Genomic DNA, 23,168 nt, shown 5'->3' on the forward strand with positions numbered 1-23,168 from the left:
GTAAAATAATAATTAAATATGCTAACATTTAATGTAAGGCAAATATAATGCTTTTGGAAATGGCAAAAATAAAATTTGAAAGCAGCTTCAAATTTGACATCTCTTTGTTCATGTCAGCTTAGCCTTCTTTTTCATGTTATCTTTGACATTTTGGTTGGAGTAAATAGTACATCATTTGTTATCATTATATGTCTATGTGATACTTTTGACATCTCCTTTGGAAATGGCCTTAGGTGACAAATTGAAAATAGAGGCACACAATTTTTCAATGTGCTGAAAACTTGTTCGAAAAGTGTACCAGACCGCGTTCCCAACACATTAAAAAATTTCTTAATAGCCGTAGATGCGAGGATGAGGTGGCAATCTGATGCCACGTCAGAGGAGGGGTTTTTCTTAAATTTATTTTAGGGGCAGAATGGGAAGCTCAAAATTAATTGGGTAGGAAGAGCATAAATAGCGGGTGCAAATAGAAACAACGTTTTCTCTGTTCCTGCAAGTGAACGCACGAACCGCCACCATCACCCGCAAACTTTAAAACGAACAAAAACCCTAAACCCTCCAGAGGCGCCTCTGAGAGTCAGTCACCGTCCCCAAACCAAAACCCTAAAACCTCCGGAGCCGTACGAATATTCCATACAGAACTCCATTGTCTGAGTATTCATCAGCTTCTAGAGAGAGAAAGAAAGGAGAGAGAGAGAGACATGGCGACCTCGATTGCTGCTCAGCTAGAAGCCATAAAATCCGTGATACAAGCCGACACGGAGCCGTCGGGGTCCAGCAAGAGGCCGTTCACCCGCCCTTCCATTCTCTTCGACGCCAAAGAGGCCGCCGATATCGATGTCCACACCATTTTCTCCATAGCACTCCAAGGTCACTCTTCCTTTTTTCTGTTTGTTTCTCGAGAAAATATAAGAGGGAAAATTGCTGGTGCTCGCTATCGAAGCGAGCTAGTAATGTCTATGAATTGGCCTGTTAGTGTGCGTTTTGGATTCAATTTTTGCAGGAGTCAATGCAAGCAACTTCATTTAGAGTTCAGTTTCTATTTTTTCAGCTAAATTAGTTCTTAAAATTCAAAATTGAATATATATTTCTCTATTTTCAGGTCTGGAGGTCCTTGTAAGCGTTGATGAGCGGTTTAGAATCTATAAGAATGACTTGTTCAGCCAAAAAAGCAAAGATTTGGATAGAGAGTTGATGGGCATTGAGGACAATAATCGGATTAATGCTTCGATTAGTTCGTACTTACGGTTACTCTCAGGACACTTTGAGCTGTCATCATCAATCAAGACACTTGAGTACTTGATACGCAGATACAAGTAGGTGTTCATGTCAATTGTCTTTATTTCCTTTTTCAAATAATTTATGGGAATTTATCATCTCATGTTGTATCTGGGAATTTCAGGATTCATGTCTACAACTTTGAGGAATTAATTTTGTGTGGTTTGCCATACCATGACACCCACATTTTTGTTCGAATAGTTCAGTTGATTAACTTGAGGTTTGTAAGTTATAATTCTTCTACATTGTTCATCGTTTGCTGAAATTAACAGAATTGACTTGATATTTCATTGTGATTCAGAAATAGTAAATGGAAATTTCTGGACGGCGTAAAAGCTTCTGGTGCACCACCACCTAGAAACGTTATAGTCCAGCAATGTATCCGTGATAAGGGGGTTTTGGAGATTTTATGCAACTATGTGAGTGTTTGCAACTCTAATTGGTTGTTTGATTACTTTATTGTCATGATTATTTAAAAAAAAAAAAGAGTTCTTTTTAATGATTGTTATCCTACAGGCATCCCCATCAAAGAAGTATCGCCCGTCAAGGACCGTGATAAAATTTTGCATGGCAGTTGTTATCGAGGTTTTGGGTTCTGCTACATCTGTTGACAGTGATGTTGTGAAGAGAATCCTACCGCTCGTTGCTTCTGGACTTGAGTCAGGCACAAAAGGGCATCCAGAAAACAAGGTGAGGCTCCACGAATTTTCATTTTGGAGATTTTAGCAGCTCCTGAAACCATTATGCATTTGTTAAAACTGTACCAAAAATAGAAGAAGATTATAGTATGCTTTCTAGACACATACATGGAATAGGAAAGCACAAAATGTTGAAGGATGGGATGAACTTGGATTACTTTGCCACGTTAATATCTTCCGTTCGTCTTTCTCTGGGCTGCCTCTGTGGTTTTTGTTTTCTTTTTCAGCTATGAAGTTTAAATTATATATTCTTTTTGTAGGCCGGAGCCATGATGATTGTTGGTTTGCTAGCAAGTAAAGTTACATTATCTCCCAAGCTTGTGAAGAGTTTGATTAGGTCAATTGCTGAAATTGCTCGAGAGGAGGCGAAAGAGTCGGCTGATCTTCAGTTGTTTCGCTTATCACTTATGACTTTGATCAACCTTGTTCAGGTACTGCTTTGTTCTGATATGCAGTAGATTGTAGCATTATTCCTGAATTTTACTGTGTCATTTCTCCCTGAATACTGGCTGATGTCTTTATAATAGATCATCCTGTTAGTTGGGTTGTGGTCAGTGTCCCTTAATCCAGTGGTCTTTCTATAACCCTCTTTTTTAATTGTTTTAAAGAAAAATGAAAATCCTTCAGTTAAGAGTCGTTTTATAAGAGTTACTGAATTTCCCTGATTAGTAATATGGTTTTCTGCTTGTATGTATATATTTTCATAAATTTCTTGTACTTATAAGTTTCCATGAATTTTTTCAGTTTCAAGCTGTGGATATGTTTCCAATCAAGACTATGGAGATTTTTATGGACATTAGGTAGTTCTTGGTTCCACTAAACTTCTGTAAAGTTTCATACCTTTCGTGTGTCTGCAATTAGTTTCATGTTCTCTAAGGTTATTTTCTACTTTCATTTTGAAGGGATATCGCTGGAATACTTTTGGGACTGTTTAACGAGTTCAATATTGATAGATTCATTTTGGTGCTTTTGGATTCTCTGGTTGATTACAGGTGAGAATCCAGTTTTGGTATTCACTTATTCTTGTAGACATTTTAATTCTCCTTCCTGTTTCATTCAACTTTGATCATTTATTTGCAGTTCGTCTAATGAATCATGCCAGCTTGCCTTGATCTCGGTATTAGAGACAATTCCTTCCAAGAGTTTTGTTCAACATGTAGTTGCTAAGGTCTTATCATCCTGCTTGCAAAGTTCACAGAAAATAACAAATTCAACATCATCAATATCAGGTATTTTCGTTTTAAGTTTTTTATTCTTATTTTTTATTCATATTATATCTTTACAGGCATTCTTGTTCTGCTCTCTTTTTGAAAGTTATTGTTTAATGTGCCCATTCTTATGACTGCACTTGCTTTTCTTGTCATATGATTTTGGAGCTGTTGTGTAAACATTCTTCTGCGCAAACTATCTCTAACTGTTTCATATGCATTTCTCATCATAATTTTTGGTTGCCTTCTAGGAAGCTGGGCAAAGAAAATCTTAATTGTTCTTAGCAAGAAATATCCATCTGAACTACAGGGAGCAGTTCAGAAATTTCTTGATGTATGTTTCCGACCTTCATTCTCTCTATACCCATGCATGCTTTCTTTGTTCTTGTTCAGGGTATTCTGATTGACTTCTTGGACAGGAAAAGAATGTGCAAACTAAGAAAGGGGGCTCAGTATATGAAACTTTGGGTAAAATGTTGGATGGTAACTTGGACACGTCACTGGCTTTTTCGGAATCAAAAATTTGGTTTGGGTTGCACCATCCAAAGGTATTTTTGGTATCATCACATTTCTATTTCTATGTATGAATGTGTATGCTGTCAAGAAGTTATGGAAGCAATATCCTGATGTAAGCTTGTGCTATTGTGTGTTTTTGTAATGTGGCCTAGGCTGATGTTCGTCGCCGTGTACTGTCTGCATTGGGCACATCAGTTGTCCTGGAAGCCAAGGCTACTAATCCACAGGTAGCTTTGTGGTTGCAAAATCTAAAGAAGATATTGTTCAATTTTACTAATGCTGCATCAACCAAGTTGCGAATGTATCCAAATTTAATGTTTTGTTAGTTTTTCTTGATGGAGATGCTATTTGCAATTTCCCAATGCTTGTGACTTCTGGGTTACTGTTTTCACATAACGGTCTTTTGGTAGTTTTGAAGTAGTTTTTATTACGTAATTAAATTGATTTAATTTTGTCGTTTTGTTTAGTATTTTTTTGGCATAATATAAATCTGGTTGGATTTACTTTCTAATTAGTGGGCACTTTTTCCTTTTCTCCTTTGGTGGTTGATATAATTAGTGTGGTCAACACTTAAAACCGGAAGTGTTTGTGTGCAAGAAGAGAGGGGGAGGTGCTGGGGGAGGGGGGTGCTTGATATTCATGCATATGCATAAGCATTCTGTTACTTTTAGTGTTAAATCGTCCTGGCTTAGTTCATGATTTTATTTTTCTGTGTGCCAGAGTTTTGTAACCATCCAAGATGCCATATTGCGACAGCTTCACGATGATGATCTTACTGTTGTGCGGGCAGCTCTGTCTGTAGACAAATTGTCCACTATAATAAATTCTTCCGATCTTGTTGAAGCACTGGATGATGTTCTTAAAAGATGTTTTAGTATTCTGATGTCAAGTGAGTAACTATTAATTGAATGCTTTCCCTCTGTATTTTTTTCTCTCGTGTTGAGTTTCCCTTACTCTGGCATGCACATGTCTAATTTTCAATCTTTTTTTCTTGCAGGTTCGTTGGAGAACACCAGTCTAGCTTGTGATGTTGCTGTTTTGTGCCTGAATAACGCTAGCTCTGATATCCATGATAATGTTGACCGTTGCAATATACTTGCTGCCATGATATTTCCTCTACTCCTTGTTCTGCCTAAGGTTGTTTCCTTTTTGTCTAAGACATCAAATTTAATCTACCATTCTCCATTTCTCCAGTTCTTGCACCGACAAGTTGAAATTTTATTAAAAGATTCATGTTTCACCGTGTACAGACACAGAGGTTAAATTTGAAAGCTTTGGAATTAGCTAAGGAGGTAAAATGGCCACTTTTTGAGAATCTTGCTGCGCCAGCTTCCAGTACAGCATTTGTAAGTCATCTCGTTGTTAGCTCCACCATGCTTGCTCTCTTCAATTCTTTTCTTCATTTTACCATGAGTTGGGTAAAATGTTAAATAAGCTTTTTGAAAGCTGTGTGCTTGTGTATGGAGTGTAGTCTCTATTTTTATTTTGATTCCTTTGTTTTTATTTTTGAGTTATGCATGGTTGGTTATCTGGTAGTGGTAAGTGTAATTCATGTGAAATGAATAACTCTGAAGTTGTAAACCTGAATATAGGCATCACAACCGGGAAGGCTGTCCTCAATTAACATGGACACCATTACTGGTCTGGCCAGCAGGTTCTTGTTGCACCCTGAAGAATTTATGCCGTGGCTTGTTAATAGTGCTAATGCCTTTGAGTCGTCAAGGACACTTTTTTTCTTGGTGATGATGCAGACACTTGTTATTCAGAAGAACGGTAAGTTCTCTTTTTCCATTCTAGATCAGGAATCAATCAATCAATTTCTCTCTTGTGGTGGACTTTTGAACCCTTTTTCTATGTTTTCACTTGTAAATATATATATTGCCTGCCTATTGAATCCTGAAATGACTTCTCCCTACTTTTTGTACTTCTATTTTTTTAGCATAATTGCTGGTTTGTGTATCTTCTGTATCAATGTCTGTCCCTTTTGTTCTTGTCTTCCTCTCTCCTTTCTGTTTTGGCACTTAAAGAAATTGATTCTAGTTTTGTTCTTTATGCGTCAGAATCTGCTGAAGCATTGGCCCTTTTCGAAATTGGGTTTCCTGCACTAAAGACCGAATGGGAAGCATTTGAGTCTGTAGGTGATAGCTCTATAGAAGAGGTATGAGAAAAACTCTCTAGAGCTAGCCTGAAATTTCAACTTTCAAATCTTACATTGATGCTGATGAGCTTTGTTGTTCCATATTTTTGTAGTTCGATACAGAGATGCTAAATTGGGATTGCAGAACGTTCCTTGATAAGCTTGATTCCAATTTGAAATCATTAAATGCAAATATTCTCATATGCCTAGTTTGGAAGTTAATGAAGGCATTTTTGTCTGTGATGCCTGCAACTGTCTCTGTGGTGAGTGATTCCTTATGTGGTCTGCTTCTTGAGACTAGTACGTTAAGTGGTCATGGATACCACTTGTAAAACAATGGACATGGGTATCATATCTGTATCTATTTGTGTTGTTATCTCTGCTAAATGTGATATATGTTTTTTTAATTATTGCAGGATGATGATAAGAAGTGGGTTAGCTGGCTTAGGGACTTGTTTGTCTTTTTTTCAGTTTCTAAATTTAAGAAAGTTTTCAAAGAACACCGTCATTACCTTGTCACAAAGTGCAAGGTCTCTGCTGTTTGCTTTTTGCCCAAGTTTTTCACAGAAGAAGGTGAATTGCTCCCTTTTGATATATCTTCTGTGACTTTCTTTTGCTTTCCTTCTTTTGGAGGTTTTGATTCTTTGGCATTATCGTTACTCTGTATTTCTTTGCTCAAGGATCATCTTGAATTGACATATGGTGTGATTCACTTTACAGATGTTCCAGTTGCAGTCCAAGTTGAGAGTCTTAATTGTTTTACTTATCTCTGTCGTCAACCAGAAGTTAGATTGCCAATCCAACTTCTTGCGGAATTTCCATCTGTTCTTGTTCCATTGGATAGTTACAATCAGGTACCTTGGTGGTCTTTTCTCTTTTCTTATTGTATTTTCCCTTGGCTGACTAGATGAAACTATGTGGAGTAAAACGGTTAATTGGTTAGCTGTTTATTTCCCTGTCAAGTGTTTTTATTATGTTCTGTGTTTCGTTATGCTATAAGCACAGGCAGTTAACTTGGTTTGCTGGGATTTATTCTCGGTTTGTGCCCTTCTTCCAGGATATAAGAAATGCTGCCATGAGCTGTATTGAGGGGTTACTCACACTTTGGGCTCATGTTGACTCTTCGAGCAAGAAAAATGGTATTACTTGGAATAAATACTTTTTACCCTTTCCCATTTTGTTTTTATAAGTGCCTAACTGAGCTTGTAAATTGCCAGGAAACCATGCAACTTGGATACATTTTCTTGGTAAGCTTTTGGACTTGGTGGTTCAGCAAAAAAGACTCATCTTATCAGACAAAAACTTTCTTCTTTCCCTTTTGGCCTCTTCGCTCAGCCCATCCTACGAGAGCTTCATGGCACCAAAGAATATTGAGCTAAGGTGATATAGTGTTATTATTTTTGCTTTGTTTAACCACCGTGCTCAGCATCACTATTTCATCTTACACATTCATCTAGAATGAGCCTTGGTTTGTTGCTTCTAACTTGGCTATTGAAGAAATTTGTCTTCAATTAATTTCTTCCACGGTTGCATTCTTATGAAAAAGTTCGCTTTGTTATGTTGGTGATGCGGTTATTATGGTCTAAAGTTCATTGTCGAGCATGATAATAATACATTTGATTGTTTACTTTAACACAGAATTTTTTGTAGGGTTGATCAATCTACAAGAGAGAAGATTCTTGCTTTCATTTTAAATTCCGCCCTGAAACTGCCTGATTATGCAAAGGTTGTTTTTGATCTGCTGTTACCTTCCAAATCCTGCTCTTCTTCTAAATGCTTTTTGTTATTATTACTATTGTTTTTCAAAACTACCATCAGCTACATAGGAATTAACGGAGTTGATTGTTTCTGTCAGCTTTCAATTTTATCTTTGCTTAAAGGAATGGGCAATGCCATTTTACATGATAGAGAGATGAAGTCATTTTTATCACTGCTTTTGGAGAGACGCAGTCAAGATTGTGTCTCTAGCCATGGTTTGTCAAACACTGAAGTTCAGATACTATGCCATCTACTGGAGGTAAGTCAACGATGTTCTCAATGCTTTGTTTGACTTTATGGCTTTATGCACACATACTTCATCTTACTTTTACTCTGTAATGGGAAACTTGGCTTCTTCCTATTCTAGAGTTGTGCTATGCCTTCTCCATCAGATAAGCATGTTTCAGAGGATCATTTGTTGGAGGCTTTGAAGGTGAGAAACTATCAACTAGATTGTTGTGCATCCTGGTCATCAATGTTCAATCCTTTAACCTTACATGTGTTGACATTACTTTTTGCTATTCTAGTTGGATGGTTTGGCTCCAGAAGACCCTGCTGTTATACAGCCTTGTCTAACTGTTCTGCAGAAGCTTAACGGTCAAATATACAGTGGGCTAGAGACAGAAATACAGGTTAACTTTTCTGTTTTTTAGAATTATGCATGTATGATGTATGTTGCTTGGGCAACATCAACGAGCTCTTTTGATAATTTGCTAATGTGTTTATTTATATTGAAAAGTATGAATTTGAAGTAAAGATTCGTCCGTAGGTCACTAACAAGGGTAAATTACAAACATGTGACACCTATGTTAGTTCTCATCGTTTTTCCCTGAATTCCCTTCTCTCCAGACATAGCCACTGAACATGGACATCCTGTGAATTGTTATACTGTTCTTATTTGTCACTTCACTGAAGCGTAGAGATTTGTCCATAAATTGGAGATAGCAAATCCAGATAGGCTAAATTTGTCATCATTTTTTTGTATTGTGCAGGACCTTCTGTTTCGAAGACTTCTTTCTTTATTTCGGAATGCTAATGGTGATATACAAAACGAAACTAGAGCAGCGCTGCTGCGGTTAAATGTTTGTTCTTCCCTCTCTGCCTCTATCTCCTTTTTTCTTTTTCTTTTTTGGGTTAATTTTGTGCTATTTGGTTTTGCTTTGCTTCATATGTTGTCAGACTAGCTTGTTTTGCCTGAAAAATGTGATGCTAGAGATAACTAATATTTTTTTTTAACATTCAACAAGTCTCTGATTGAGATTGCGTACTTTTCTTGGAGTTGATTTATGTTTAGTTCATTGAACCATTGTGCATACAGCTCATTTGCATACGTTTGGATGTATCAGATTACCTGCTCTACTATCATTCGGACACTTGATTACATAGTTAAAGACAGAACTGGTTCAGTGCATGGAAAGAAGAAAATGAAATTGGTAGGTCATCCGAAGTCCAGCCAGTCCCATGATTTGTCATGTAATGGAGAAAATGCACCCTCTCTCCTTGGATCCCTCCTTGAAGTTCTACTATTTCAGAAAGACATAGAGAACAGGTGTGTACTTTCTTATGCTCCCACTGTTTTTAACAAACTAGAAAGTGAGGCTTTGATACCTTTTTAGACTAATTGCTTTCAATTTGTTTGTTGTAGGGATTCTCTTTTGGGGTCACTATTTAAACTTCTTTCCAAAACATTTTCCGATGAGTGGGTACAGAGTGTTCTTGACCAGGATGAAAAGTGTATTCAAGTCACTTCTAGCAATTCTGACTCTTTGTCAAGCACAATAAGTTCCATACAACAGACATTGCTGATAATCCTAGAAGATATTTGTTCTTCTCTAACACATTCAGTTTCACTGGGGGTATGCTACAATATTTGGAATTTGAATTTGTTTTTTAGAGATGCTGACCGTACCATATTTTTATAGAGTCTAGTAGTCTGCATTTCTTTAATTTTGTATCTTTAATTTTGTGGCAGGATGACATATTACATGAGATTGATGTCAAAATGTTGGTTGAGTGCGCCCATTCTGCAAAAGATGGAGTTACTCGAAACCATGTATTTTCACTGATTTCCTCTATCACAAAGATTATTCCGGAAAAAGTTTTGGAGCATATACTGGATATTTTTACTGTTATTGGTGAAGCAGCAGTCACACAGGTTTGTAGATATACTTTACTGTTTTTAACTAGCTAATGTTGTGCCTTGCACTTTCAACTTCTGGCCTGAGTTCTACTCTCTCATTGTGTAGAATAGTCATGGTTTATATTTTATTGTGTAGATTGACAGCCATTCACAGCGTGTGTTTGAGGATCTTATATCTACAGTTGTTCCATGCTGGTTATCTGGGACAGGCAACAATGACAAATTGCTCCAGGTAATTTTTTACTGTTTTCAATGGTGAAGCTAGCAACTTGCAATGGGGGTTAATGTTTGTAACCATGTTGTGATTTTATTTGCTCATCAGATTTTTATCAATATATTGCCGGAAGTTGCCGAGCATAGAAGGCTGTCAATCATTGTATACCTACTGAGGTACTGTTGGTTTAAACATTATTGAAATTCATCTTATTTTCCCTTTTTAGGTTCCGCTTATGTTTTATGTTCATATGCAGGACCTTGGGAGAGGCAAATAGTTTGGCTTCATTACTTGCCCTTCTCTTCCGTTCATTGGTTACACGAAAAGGATTATTTTACTTTGAGAGCACGCATACTTCAGATAGCTCCACAGCCTCATTACAGAGAGAGTGGGAATATTCTCTGGGTCTTCAAATATGTGAGCAATATTCATGCATGATATGGCTTCCTCCTTTGGTTTTGATGCTTAAACAAATAGGAGCTGGTATTCAGTCTCAAGAACTGTTTATCGAATTGTTAATTGCTATGCGATTCACCTTAAACAAATTGCAAGATCCAGAATTTGCCTTCAAGCTTGCATCAAGGGAAGATTCAGAAAAAATTCAGGTACTGATTTTTCACAAATAGGAGTTCGTTAATTTACATGGGCCAATTAATAATGATGAGATCTGTTAAATTGATCAACAAATATCTTCCTTATTGTTATGAATTTTTTTTACTTAGAAATTAGTTGATATCTATGTTTTGGTATGTCCTTCGTTAAGGTTGAGCGACTGTTTTCTGCTAAAATGTGCAGGCTACGCTGGAAGAGCTTATGGAGCAGGTTGTCTCTATCCAGCAACTTGTGGATGCAACAAGGAAGAAAAGGAGTATCCATGTTTCTGTTAGGAAAGAGTTGAAGGAGTGCATGCATGCTGTATTAAGGACTATTACAGTGGTCATGATGCCCCAGACACACTTCAGTGGTATCACTAAGTTGCTTGGCCATAGAGATAGAAATGTGGCAAAGAAGGTACTTATTGTATTCTATTTCTAGGACTTATAAATGTCTATATGCATGCATACGTATTTATGTGTATCTATATATGTATTTGAAAACCTGAGTAGGATTTGGAGGCTGCTAAGTATCAATTACTGTAATATATCATAGCTTAATTTAACTGAAGTGTGAGATATCATTGACAACTGAGTTAAACACCAATTTGTGTGATTGGATATTTTAGCACTTTTTGTTTCTGCTTTAAGTTAGGTTGACAAAATTGGAAATTTGTAAAACATGATTTGGCCTGAAAGTGTAAAAAGTAAAAGACTAAATCATAGTGCAAGAACTGGATACTTGATAACGATTTTTGTAGCAAGAAAACCTTGAAACAACTGGCTGAAAAGCAGATACTAATGACCCTGATCTGCGCCCAAAGTGTAATCATGTCATGATATAGTTAGCAGTCGAATAGTGGTTCCTTGGTCTATTAAAATTGTCTTTGCTGACGTGTGCCTTGTAATATCAATTATTCAATTTGCATTATGATAGGGAGTATTTTATTTCACATTAAGTTCAATTTTTGGGCAGGCACTTGGACTCTTGTGTGAAACAGTTAGGGAGCATGACATGGTCCGACCAAAGCAAAAACATAAATCCATTTCCAGCGATTGGTGGCAGCATCTAGACGAGAATTCTCTTGAATCGTTTCACAGTATGTGTTTGAAAATTGTTCAGTTAGTTGATGATTCATCAGATGATATGGAAGTCTCTTTGAAGGTGGCAGCGGCTTTGGCTCTAGAAGTTCTGGCCCATAGGTTTTCTTCTAATCATTCCATCTTCATTGAGTGTCTACCATATGTTACAAAAAATATCAGTATGCACGACTTGGCAGTGTCCTCTAGCTGCCTTCAAGCAACTGGTGCTTTGATTAATGTGCTCGGGCACAGGGCACTATCTGAGCTTCCTCACGTAATGGAAAACTTGATTAGGATTTCTCGCAAAATATTTTTATCTTCAGATATGAAAACCATATCTGGTGTGGATGGCACGGATATTGCGTTACAAATACCAAAGGAATCTCTTATTTTATCTATTCTAGTCAGTTTGGAGGCTGTTGTAGTTAAGCTAGGAGGTTTCTTGAACCCCTATCTTGAAGAAATTACAAGAATTATGGTGCTTGATCTTGATTATGCGTCAGGGTCTGATCCGAAGCTGAAAATGAAAGCTGACTCAGTACGAAGGCTCATCACTGAGAATATCCCTGTAAGCATCTGAACAATGTTTTTATTGTATTATTGCTTATAGTAAAAAAGTTTTTTTCCCCTTATTATGTCATCTCACGTAATATCAATTCTGGTTGTCTTATCCAGGTTCGACTTGCCCTACCGCCCTTGCTGAAAATATACTCTAGTACGGTTGAGTCTGGTGATTCGAGCTTAGCAGTTTATTTTGGAATGCTGGAAAACATGATTGGTAGAATGGATAGATCATCTGTTAGTGGTTACCATGCTAAGATTTTTGACCTCTGCTTGCTTGCTCTTGATCTACGTCGCCAACATCCTGCATCTGTTCAGAAAATTGATGATGTAGAGAAGATTGTGTTCAATGCAATGATTGCTCTCACCATGAAACTCACTGAGAGCCTGTTCAAGCCTCTTTTCATTAGAAGTATTGATTGGGCGGAGTCAGATGTGGAAGATATTGCAAGTACGGGAAATATACCGAGGGCTATATCTTTCTATGGTCTGGTAAATAAACTTGCTGAGAACCATCGGTGAGTCAGTTCTTCCTGTTTGTGCTTACAGTTACCAGAAGTTAGTTGTAGTGAGTTGATTGCCCTTCTGTGTTTTGTGTGTGTGTGTGTGTGTCTGTGGTGCCAATCTGTGAATTTGGTTTACGATTGGGGTGCTTGATTTCAGAGATTGGGTTGAATGTGTGATGCATGACTGCGACGAATAATAGTTATTTCTTAACATTATATTTTGTGCGTTCTTGTGGGTAAAAAAATGGTATTAAATGGATTCAGCTGGTCTCTGATGATCTAACTTGCTGCATCTTAGGATTGATCATTGCATCACCTTTTTTTTAAGTCTTATTTTGTTTGATTTCCTTATTCGGGGACCAATATTTCAAGTGAATTCGTTCTTTATTTTATGTTAATTTCATTATTTTAAACTGCAGATCTCTTTTTGTTCCTTACTTCAAATACTTGGTGGATGGTTGTGTGCGTTACCTTACTGTTGCTGGAGATGTGAATACTTCTGGTTCAACACGAAAAAAGAAGGCTAAAATTCAGGAAGGGAAGGACAACAGTATATTGCTTGGCAACTGGCATCTCAGGGCTTTGGTGTTATCCTCTTTACACAAGTGTTTTCTCCATGATACTGGAAGCTTGAAGTTTTTGGACTCTTCAAATTTTCAGGTCAGTCCATCTTTTGTTTTCAAATTTTGTATCCAGGGATAGTAATGTGTATGATTTCCTTGTTTATATTGGATGCCGTTGAGCCCTACAAGTTAGGAGAGATAAGAGAGGGGGAAAAGGGAGATTTTAATGGAGGGAACCTGTAATTAAAGATATTTTTTTTCAAAATTAAAGTTGTTCAGTTGGTCACGACGTGAAGAATTTTAAAAGGATGGAGGGAACCTTTTTATGTTTCTTCAGCGATTTTATTGTCTCACACTCACTATATAAACTTTGTATGTGTTCTCGGTCTTCTACCGTATGAAAAAATTTCATCTGAGTTGTTGGAACCAACCTTCTATATTTTCTTTAGCCTCTTCTCGACCTTGGAATGAAAGATAGGTTCTTGAAGACACATTGCCTTTTAGAATTTGGAAGATTCATTATGTTATGCCATTATTTCTGTTATTTATTAAAGTTGCTTGAATTTGCAGGTTCTACTGAAACCCATTGTTTCACAGCTCGTCGCTGAACCACCATCGTCTCTAGAAGAGCATCCAGACATACCATCCGTGGAGGAAGTTGATAATTTATTGGTGGTTTGTATTGGTCAAATGGCTGTGACTGCAGGAAGTGACCTTTTATGGAAGCCCTTGAATTATGAGGTGATTTTCCTTTTCATGATATTTTACGCTTATGTACACAAATCTCTACTTTGTTCTTGTCTTTGTCACGGTCCAGATTCATATGAAGAAGTTGGACTTTACATAGGTTTCTTAAAATAGCCGAACACGTGGTTCTTCCAGCCTTTTCTTCGATTTTCTCTCTTTTAGTTCAAAGATTAAGCTTCTCTTCCTGCATGTTTGTCTTTGTGTTCTTACACTTTTATATTGTGAATCCAGGTGCTGATGCAGACACGCAGTGACAAGGTACGGACCCGAATTTTGGGCCTGAGAATTGTTAAGTATCTATTGGAGCATCTGAGAGAAGAATATCTGGTATTCCTGCCTGAGACCATTCCGATCTTGGGAGAACTGCTCGAGGATGTGGAGCTCCCTGTTAAATCTCTTGCGCAGTCGATTCTCAAGGATATGGAGACCATGAGTGGTGAAAGCCTCAGAGAGTACCTGTGAATGCAATTCATACGCTGACGTTGGCCGAGCTTTTCTGTATCCCAGTGGTCGTTTTGCTCTGTTCATGACGGCAACGCAGGATCCCTCGTCTTAGGGATCGGTTTATGTGTGGTCCTACCGGAACTGCAAAAATTTTGATCGTTTTAGTTTACGGAATGGTTCGGACAGCACCCGAAATGTTTACCTTGGTTGTTTCTTTGTGCTTGTAATTTTTTGGCCCTAGAGAAACACGCATCATCGAGGGTGGTGTCGTATACACAGGCGCAGCCCCTAAGTTGGGCGTTTAAATTTTGTAGTTTTATTTGCATATGGTTTTCAAACTTCGTATTTGCTCCTTTGCAATTCTCTTCGCAACCACAGCAACAAAGCTTTATCCACTAAGTGAAATTTTGCGCTTGGTTTTGCGTTAACTCTTTCATTAGCTTCAAATACCACGTCTTTCTTGAAGTCTTTTTCTACGTCTTTTGTAGGTCTTTTTCTCCTCTCTTTTGTCGTGAGCATCTGGCCATTTACGTGTAGGAAAAACAAGATAATACATAGTTTTGATAGAACATGTGGTATTAAAGCCGAGAACGATAATTGAAATTCATAACAGTCCATAGTTTATAAAAATAAAAAAAATAAAAACTAACAAAAAGTCCATAAAAACTGTAGTTTTAATGAAAAATGACAAATAAGTACTAGGGAAAGGTAAAAATGTGGTTTTTTCTTAAAAGTGAACAATACCGTAAGTGTTTCTTTAAAACTCTATAAAAAAAATGACCAAATGAATGTTATATTTACAACTCTCACTTAATATTACGGTTTATATTTCTCTATTTATAAGTGAGATGACTCTTGTGGATGACGATACCAAATTGTTATGACATATTCATTGTGTGCTTTACTGCCTTAGTCCAATTCTCCCACTACTCTAAACTTTGTAGGGTTCTGTCAGGTAGGGTGTGTTAAATTATTGATTTTAACGTGTCAGTAAACGCATAAGAAGTTAGTATATAAAGACATCGTGGATGTACTATTGGAGTTTGGAAATATGGAGACCATGTTCGGCCCATTGGGCTTAATCGATGGAATCCGATACAGGCCCTAATTAGTGGAAGAAAAAAAGGGAAAGAGCACTTGGGGTTTGCCGGACTTCCACGCCTACGCAGTCGCTGCCGTTAGTTTTTTTTACTACGCGCGCTCCTCCTTCCCGGTCCGTTTCTCATTCGCGCACTCCTCTGTAGGGTTTTGGAATCACAAAACTCTCAAGCATTTCCATCAACTGCAACTCAAAACCTTTCGAATTCCAATCTAAGGTACCTGCACATTTCCTTGTCAACTGATTTTCGATACTGATTTGTGTTTGTTTTCTGTTTGGTTTCCGAGAAAATAAATGAAAGCGGGAAAATATTGATCCTGGATTTCTGTTTATTTAGGTCGATTAATGTGTTTAAGATGAATATCTGTGCGGTGTTGTTGTGCCCTGTACTTGTTTGAAGAAATGTCTCTGTGAATGCATTGAATAGGGAGCTCGAGATGCTGCCGAGATGGAGCAGAGCTGTTGCTCAGCTCTCGAGGCTGGGTACGCAGCAGAACCTGAATCTCAGAAACGAATTCTATGTTGTTTCGCGCCAAACCTATGCCAGGGCTGCTGCTGCAGTTGCTCCCCATACCGCTTTTACCGTGGAAAAACCTCTACCTGCCGAGCCAGTGGTACGATTTGAAGCTACCCTTTTGGTTTTAGTAATCAAGCTTTCTGATTTAAGTAATCATTGGTTGTAATTTGAACCGGGTTTGATGGTTTTCTTGTTAATGGGTATAGAGTATCCTGAAATTAAATCATTAATGGTGAACCTGTTTTCTTGTGACCATGTTTCTGTGGTTATGTGTGCATATATTTATTGTTTAGTTTATTGTTGAGACTTTGCGTAACAATGTTGGACAGGTAAATTTGGACAAATTGTTTTGGTCTAAGCCCTCCTCATTGGCTTTGGCCCCGGACTCCCCATTGAGAATTGATGAGCCACAATACGGGAGCTTTAAGCGTGCGATTCTTAGGATGTTGCTGTTTTATAGCAAACAAAGCAAGTCTATTCGAGGGGCCAATGTCGTGTATAAGCGAATCGTTTCACAAGTTGATAAGCCGGGCATCTATGAAGGTCATTTTTTCGATTTATTTTCTCCTCGTCATTTATGATTACATGGGGTGGGGGAATTTTCACATGAACATAAGGTTGAGGGAGTGGGGAATGGGCTATCTTTTGTGGAAGCATTTCTATGTAGCCAAAAAAGGATGTATTGGGTTTTCTGCGTTTGTGCAGTAACACCTCCACATCATTTAATGTAAAAGAATCAACCATTTTATCTTATTCATTTCTAAATTATTCTCACCTTCTGTAGGAGATGAGAAATTTTCTATTTTTTGGGCCCAGGAAACTGTCTATTTGTGTTTGGAAACTTTACTTGAAATAACATCAGTTACATAGCTCTGTGTAGGAACTAAACTTTTCTCCTAATATGCAGTATTCAATTTGGAGAAAACCTTTAAGACAACGTTCTCTCTACTTGTACTTCATATGTGGCTTTGCTTACGCCGGTTGAAAGAAGAGGGAAAGGATGGTGTTGAATTTGGGCAATACATATATGAGATTTACAATCATGATGTGGAACTTAGGGTATCTAAGGCTGGGGTATGTTCCCTTATGTTAAACTTAAATCTTCTGCTTTGAACTTAATACGACACTTTAGTTGGCTTTTATGAGGTTATTTCTAGATACCCTCAAATGTAGTTCATTCGTCCTTGAAAAGAACTCAATAAGCTGTTGATAATAACCTTTCTTTATGTATTATGGCTCAATGACCATAGGTTTGAATTATTGTGCTTTTGGCATAAGAAGTTATGAGAACATGCTTGCTATACCATATGTGTTTATATCATTTTTAGGGTGTCCTACCATTAAGCCTGAGGTTGCTTACACTTTCTTTATGTTTTATGTTGGTCTGTCGACACTTGAGGCGCAGATAATGTTATTTGTTTATTTATCTCTTAGAATCTGCAGATTCTTTTTCAAGCACATGAATACCAAAAATAGATGCTTTGTTTGGCCTGCTCAATTCTCAAATACATTCATGTATAAATAGCTATATCTAAGACTGTTTAACATCTTTGACGTTACACACTTGTGCTTCTATGCACATTTTCCAATTACTTGGCTCTGTCAACATACTAGGAGGCTAATAATATTTGAGACTTCAGCATTAGGTTCATTGGTGCATTATATTAGAGCATAGGATTTACCGTTAAGCATGCTGATTGATTAATTTGCCCTTGAAATCTTAGGTCAACTTACTACTGACTAGATGGATGAAGGATTTGGAGAAGATATTCTATGGAAATATTGTCGCTTATGATGCTGCCCTGCTTCCAGAGGCTAAACTGGATGATCTGCAAAATGTGATATGGAGGTAAATCTTTACCAAGCTCGGTCCATTGTTCACCCACCTTTAATATAATATACATCATCAACCCTCCCTAGCCCCAACATAAAAATTGTCAAACTTTTAATCATGGAATACGTATTAACCTTTCTGCACCGATGTTGCAGGAATGTCTTTTCTGACGATGGTTCATCACAACCAACTGGAGATGCATCACGAGCAGTCCAGGCATGTTCCCTTCCTTGACTGGCAAACTTTCAATGGCTTTCAGCATTAACTAATAACTCTCTTATATGATGCATAGAGTTACAATGAAATTTTATGTACATGCAGGCAATGGCAAGATATATTCGCCGGGAACTTTCTTGCCTGTCCTTAACAGGTATCCCTTGTTTGTTCTTTGTGTTTCCTGTTCCGCATTCGGTTCTGTTGAGATTGCACAAAAACTCTCATCTCTTCGCGAGATATAACGTTGTAATTTGGATGTGCAGACAGAGAAGCTATGTTTTCTGGTAATTTCATGTTTACTCCGCTGAAGGGCGAGAAAGCGAAATCGGAGGCATCCAAGTGAGAATCCACCTACTCACTTTCAAGTTTCCGTCGTTTGGAAGAAAACTTCACTCGAATCATGGACTTGTAAAAGAAGATCACAATAAAATATTTGTGCAATTATCAAAATTAACTTTAATTTTGTTTTTATTGTTATTTTTATATTTTTATTCTTGAAACCGTGATTCAATAAGATGGAGACTACAAGTTAGATTGTAAGTGCTTTTAAAATGATTGAAAGAATTTGGTGAAAATGTTTTTGAAACCAATTCTTAGTAAAAACGCAGGTGAATCTTGAAAAACCCACTTCAAGTGCTTTTAGAATTCAAAATATTTTCTCGAAATGCCTTTTCAATCGTTTTAAAAGCATTTTCAAGCGAGTTTTACAAAGAGAGAGGCAGTGATGTTTTTGCTCTAGTTCGTCAAGCACTTGAGAAAACCAATTTTTCTCTTTTTTCCAGTCAGGATTATGTGGTTGTCACTTTGGATGCATTATTCATATAACTTGGAAGTCTAATAACTATAAAAATAACTTTTTAGTTCACTTAGAAAAGAACGATTGTTGTCAATTTCAATAACTAAAACTAAATAACAAGTGTTTTTTAGCTAGAGGTTTTTGACTTAGACGTCTGGACAAAACTACTTTAGCCATAACATACCTGAAAATGTATTGTGCAGGAATCCACGGCTCCCTTTTTGTTATTTAGGGTTTAGGCCTACACAATAGCGGTATTCTAGGTACACCAAAAAATTTCTTGTGATAAACAGCACAATTAAGCTACGAAATGTCAAGAAACACCTTTTGCTTTTTATGTAATTAGTGGGGTAAAAGCGACATTACCTTTTATCCTTATTAAAACATTGACCCGAAGGTCTGTTTTTGGGTTTGGGCTTTTCTTTCATGCATCACACAGGCTTCGGGGCCTGATTATTAATGGGCTTCGGGTCGTTGGTTTGGGCTTACTCTTATATTAAATGTCATAATTTGTCTTCTGCTACCCAGAGGCTGGGTCCCACATTTCCCAGAATATTTGAGGATCTTTCTTCCCTTCATATATTCTATATATTTACGTGCTCCGTCTCAGAGCTCTTCCGTCAACCTCTTTAAAAACCCCAACTTTCAAATCTTCTTGTTTCAGTTTCTCTCTCTCTCTCTCTCCTCTTTCTCTCTCTACATTGACTTCACTCGCACGCCACACCCTCCAAGTTGTCCTCTTAAAACCTAAACCTCAGAGGTTACTGTTCCATTAGGGGTTTCTCCTTCGCACACCAAAGAAACACGTTTTCCTTTTCTTTCAGATTTCATTTTCCTTTTCTTTCAGATTTCGCTTTCCCCACATTCCCTCCACCGATTTTCAGATATACCCACAAAATCTTCTTCAATCTTGTCCAATACCCAGAATTCGCTTTCTTCAAATTCACCCAAATTCGCAGTCTTTCTCCACCGACCACCATGAAGTTTTTGAAAATTTGCCTTCTTTTTTCCCTGCTTTCCGTCGCGTTTTCTCACGGGACCTTCGACTCCCACCTCCTGCCGCGGCCGTTGATCCTTGAATACCAAGAAAACACCGAGACCCAGTTCAAGGAATTGGAGGATGAGCTCGGATTACACTGCGCCAGCTGGAGATTTTCTGTGGAAGCAAACAATGTCAATCCCTGGGAAACAATCCCGGAGGAGTGTGCGGAGTATGTCAAGGATTACTTGACGGGTCGGGCTTACGGGTTCGATCTCGAAAGGGTGTCTAAGGAGGCTGGGGTTTACGCCAAGAGTGTTGAATTGAATGGTGATGGAAAGGATGTGTGGATTTTCGACATTGATGACACGCTGCTCTCTAATCTTCCCTATTATGCTGACCATGGTTACGGGTACGATTCTTCAACTTCCTTTGAGAAATTTAAATTTTGTTTGGATTATTGGATAGTGTAGCAAATTATTGAATTTTGATTGCTTGGAACTTAATAATAGTAGAATTTCAATGAAACGGACCCTTCTAGTTAGCTAAGTGAATTAGTTCATAAGGATTCGACGTGATCATGGAGTGCCGGCTGTCGACTACCTGACGCCCTCCCCCTCCTCCTTTATCCGGGCTTGGGACCGGCCATGTAAGACATAGGCGGAGTTGAATGAGAATTTTTGTCATGAAAATTTGTATCAAGAGTTGCAGAAGGCGGTTTTATAGCCGAGCATTCGAAAGAAAATTGGAATGTTGGAACTCGTAACGCAGATAATATCTAGAAATCTATCAACTGGAAAGGTTTATGTTGTTTGAAAAGTACAACCAGAATCCTGTTTTCTAAATTTCATTGAATTTTATCATCATTTGTTGGTTTGAGTTCTTTCTGTTTTTTATGACAATATATTTATGTGTTGATGTGGATATTGTGTGTAATTTTGTAGCTTGGAGGTTTTTGATAATGTGGAGTTTGATAAGTGGGTTGAGAAGGCCATGGCACCTGCCATAAAGTCCAGCTTGAAACTCTATGAAGAGGTCTTGAGTTTGGGTTTTAAGGTTTTCTTGCTCACGGGGCGCACCGAAGGGAAAAGGAAGGTTACTGTTGAGAATCTGAACAATGCAGGGTTTCGAGATTGGCATAAGCTTATTTTGAGGTGAATACGAATGTCGCTTATGAATTGATATGGAACTGAATTGTTGTACTGCATTGCCTGACTAGTATAAGTATCCATATATCTATTGCATTTGATTGTCTTAGCATGAGTAATCGTTGTAAATTTCGAAGAAAAGTTAGATTACCTGTCTTGTTGCTGTAACTTTCCTGCATAATTACTTGCTTAGAATTAGAAATAATTGAAATGGAAGAATGTTGTTTCAATCAGATGAAAATATGATTTGGTTTTTAGTTGTGTCCTGCACATATGCATATGCATATACATTAGTCACACATCGATATTAAGGACACACCTCCCCTACAGGCCTAAGGTGTTACCTAGATGAAACAATGGCCTTAATTATTTTGAATTTTGTTTGATAATTAGACCCAATGGCTTTGTTAGGGGTGGTTGGTGCACCGTTTTGATGATTTCATCCTGCATTACGGATAAATATTTGGTTCCCTATTCGTAAATCTGTAAAACATCATCGCATCGTGTGTTTATCATCTCAGTGTCATTTGATGATCATGTCTGAATAAAATAAGGATGGAAGTTAAAATGTAAAGCTTTCAGTCGGGTAAACAAGCTCATCATTCGCCAAATTTTTTTATGATCACTGTTTGACATTGATTCGTATTCTCTCCTCTCTTCCTTTTGTTCTCGAAATCATTTGAACATAGAGCGTAAACTTGAAGCTTTCATTTTAAGACAGTGCTCGTTATATACGCTAACATAAAGCTTTTTACGTACTGTGCAGGTCCGCTGATGACCGCGAGAAACTGGCGACGATTTACAAGTCAGAGAAGAGGAGTGAGATGGAAAAGGAGGGATATAGAATACTTGGGAATTCCGGAGACCAGTGGAGTGATTTACTGGGTACCTCAGTCTCCCTCCGCTCGTTCAAGCTTCCGAATCCTATGTATTATATTCCATGATAGGGCAGGCGTCATTCGTTTCAAAACTATCGTACCGATTGATACAAATCAAGCTGTCTTATAATTGTTGTGCAGCTTGTACTGGTTTAGTTCATGATGCCATACACACATAATCCAGTGAATTGTTCATATCAAACTGCATCATATATTGGAATCCTATCTCAGAGAGAAAATTGTAATGGAGGTCTTTGGCTGGTTGGAATTGTAATGAACCACTTGAGTGAGTACTTTGTCTATTGAGTTGTATTGTTATTCTATATGTTTTGGAGATAATTGGAGCAATGATCTTTGAGCTTTAGTTCGATTGGAGCTTTGTTCCTAAACTAAAAATTTGTGAGTCTTGGTCGATGAACTTGTTAAAATGTTGAGCAATGGTCATTTTGATTAACTCCGTTAGAACTTCTATCCGTTTTTTGTCCCTTCAAAACCCTTTATTTTGGGTGGAAGTTTTTATAGAGTTAGCCAAAATGATCATTGCTCCATATTAAAACAAGTTTAAAGATCGATAGTCACGAATTTTCAGTTCAAGAACCAAAACTCTAATTGGGCCAAAATTCAAGGAGCATCGCTCCAATTTTCTCATATATTTTGGTGCCCCAAACCCTAACTTTTTGAGTGGTGAGGGGTAAAATGTTGTGCTGTCCATTTAATCAGTCATTGTCTGAGCATTTAAGACCTTACTGACTTAGGGTTAGGGTCATATTTGGTGCAGTCTAAAATTGACTTTCATATCAGATTAGTTAGGTAGAGACTTGAGAATAATATTTTTCTCTTATATGTTGGACTTGGTTTTTGGGACCATTTTTGGGTGTAGTATTAATTCAGGGTAAGTTGATGCTGTGTTGCCAAAACAAATACTCATCTTGATCCAACAAATTTTTAGGGGTGGGCTCGGAAAACCGAAAAAAATGGTGACAAAAAACCAAACCACAACCGAAAAAAAACAAAAACGATTGCAAAGCAAATCGAAAATTAAAAAAAAAATAACCGAACTGAAAACTATTAGTTTGGTTTCGATTTTGGTGGTTTAAAATCCAAATTGAATTGAATGAGATATAAATTAATATTTTTTATTTATTTATGTTGGATATTCATTTTCCAAGTCTAATTTCAATCCAAAGCCAAGTAAACTCAGCCTTAGGCCAAATATATTAAAGCCCTATTCCCTAGATTTTTTTTCTTCAATTTC

At 37.5% G+C, this 23,168-nt stretch overlaps 3 protein-coding genes across 5 annotated transcripts; all 3 read left to right on the top strand.

Moving 5' to 3' along the window:
- Positions 1-485: 485 nt before the first annotated feature.
- LOC126630622 (uncharacterized protein At3g06530) lies at positions 486-14,860 on the top strand. 2 transcript variants are annotated; one of them, XM_050300766.1, is made up of 39 exons: positions 486-870; positions 1,103-1,316; positions 1,403-1,498; positions 1,580-1,697; positions 1,795-1,968; positions 2,237-2,407; positions 2,721-2,776; positions 2,879-2,968; positions 3,057-3,205; positions 3,436-3,518; positions 3,604-3,732; positions 3,853-3,927; positions 4,421-4,589; positions 4,698-4,837; positions 4,951-5,046; positions 5,293-5,473; positions 5,761-5,858; positions 5,951-6,100; positions 6,254-6,410; positions 6,558-6,691; positions 6,895-6,976; positions 7,055-7,217; positions 7,476-7,563; positions 7,693-7,854; positions 7,963-8,028; positions 8,123-8,227; positions 8,588-8,677; positions 8,942-9,144; positions 9,241-9,451; positions 9,568-9,750; positions 9,872-9,967; positions 10,058-10,125; positions 10,206-10,554; positions 10,745-10,960; positions 11,519-12,193; positions 12,301-12,704; positions 13,112-13,352; positions 13,826-13,996; positions 14,234-14,860. In XM_050300766.1, the coding sequence occupies exons 1-39, from the start codon at positions 702-704 to the stop codon at positions 14,462-14,464; spliced, it is 6,453 nt and encodes a 2,150-aa protein (XP_050156723.1). In that variant the 5' UTR covers positions 486-701; the 3' UTR covers positions 14,465-14,860. The 2 variants fall into 2 exon arrangements, with proteins under 2 accessions (XP_050156723.1, XP_050156725.1); XM_050300768.1 differs by having other exon boundaries at positions 7,488-7,563.
- Positions 14,861-15,578: 718 nt separating this feature from the next.
- On the top strand, positions 15,579-18,644 carry LOC126630648 (uncharacterized). 2 transcript variants are annotated; one of them, XM_050300802.1, is made up of 8 exons: positions 15,579-15,762; positions 15,883-16,159; positions 16,392-16,605; positions 16,970-17,136; positions 17,787-17,911; positions 18,052-18,112; positions 18,218-18,266; positions 18,376-18,644. In XM_050300802.1, exons 2-8 carry the CDS (start codon positions 15,983-15,985, stop codon positions 18,453-18,455), a joined length of 873 nt encoding a protein of 290 aa, XP_050156759.1. In that variant the 5' UTR covers positions 15,579-15,762; positions 15,883-15,982; the 3' UTR covers positions 18,456-18,644. The 2 variants fall into 2 exon arrangements, with proteins under 2 accessions (XP_050156759.1, XP_050156758.1); XM_050300801.1 differs by having other exon boundaries at positions 15,580-15,762; positions 15,973-16,159.
- Positions 18,645-19,505: 861 nt separating this feature from the next.
- LOC126630651 (acid phosphatase 1-like) lies at positions 19,506-22,215 on the top strand. Its single transcript, XM_050300808.1, has 3 exons — positions 19,506-20,299; positions 20,832-21,041; positions 21,802-22,215. The coding sequence occupies exons 1-3, from the start codon at positions 19,887-19,889 to the stop codon at positions 21,977-21,979; spliced, it is 801 nt and encodes a 266-aa protein (XP_050156765.1). The 5' UTR covers positions 19,506-19,886; the 3' UTR covers positions 21,980-22,215.
- The last annotated feature ends 953 nt before the right edge of the window (positions 22,216-23,168 follow it).

The sequence above is a fragment of the Malus sylvestris genome, chromosome 7 (assembly GCF_916048215.2).
Source record: "Malus sylvestris chromosome 7, drMalSylv7.2, whole genome shotgun sequence".
Taxonomy (NCBI): domain Eukaryota; kingdom Viridiplantae; phylum Streptophyta; class Magnoliopsida; order Rosales; family Rosaceae; genus Malus; species Malus sylvestris.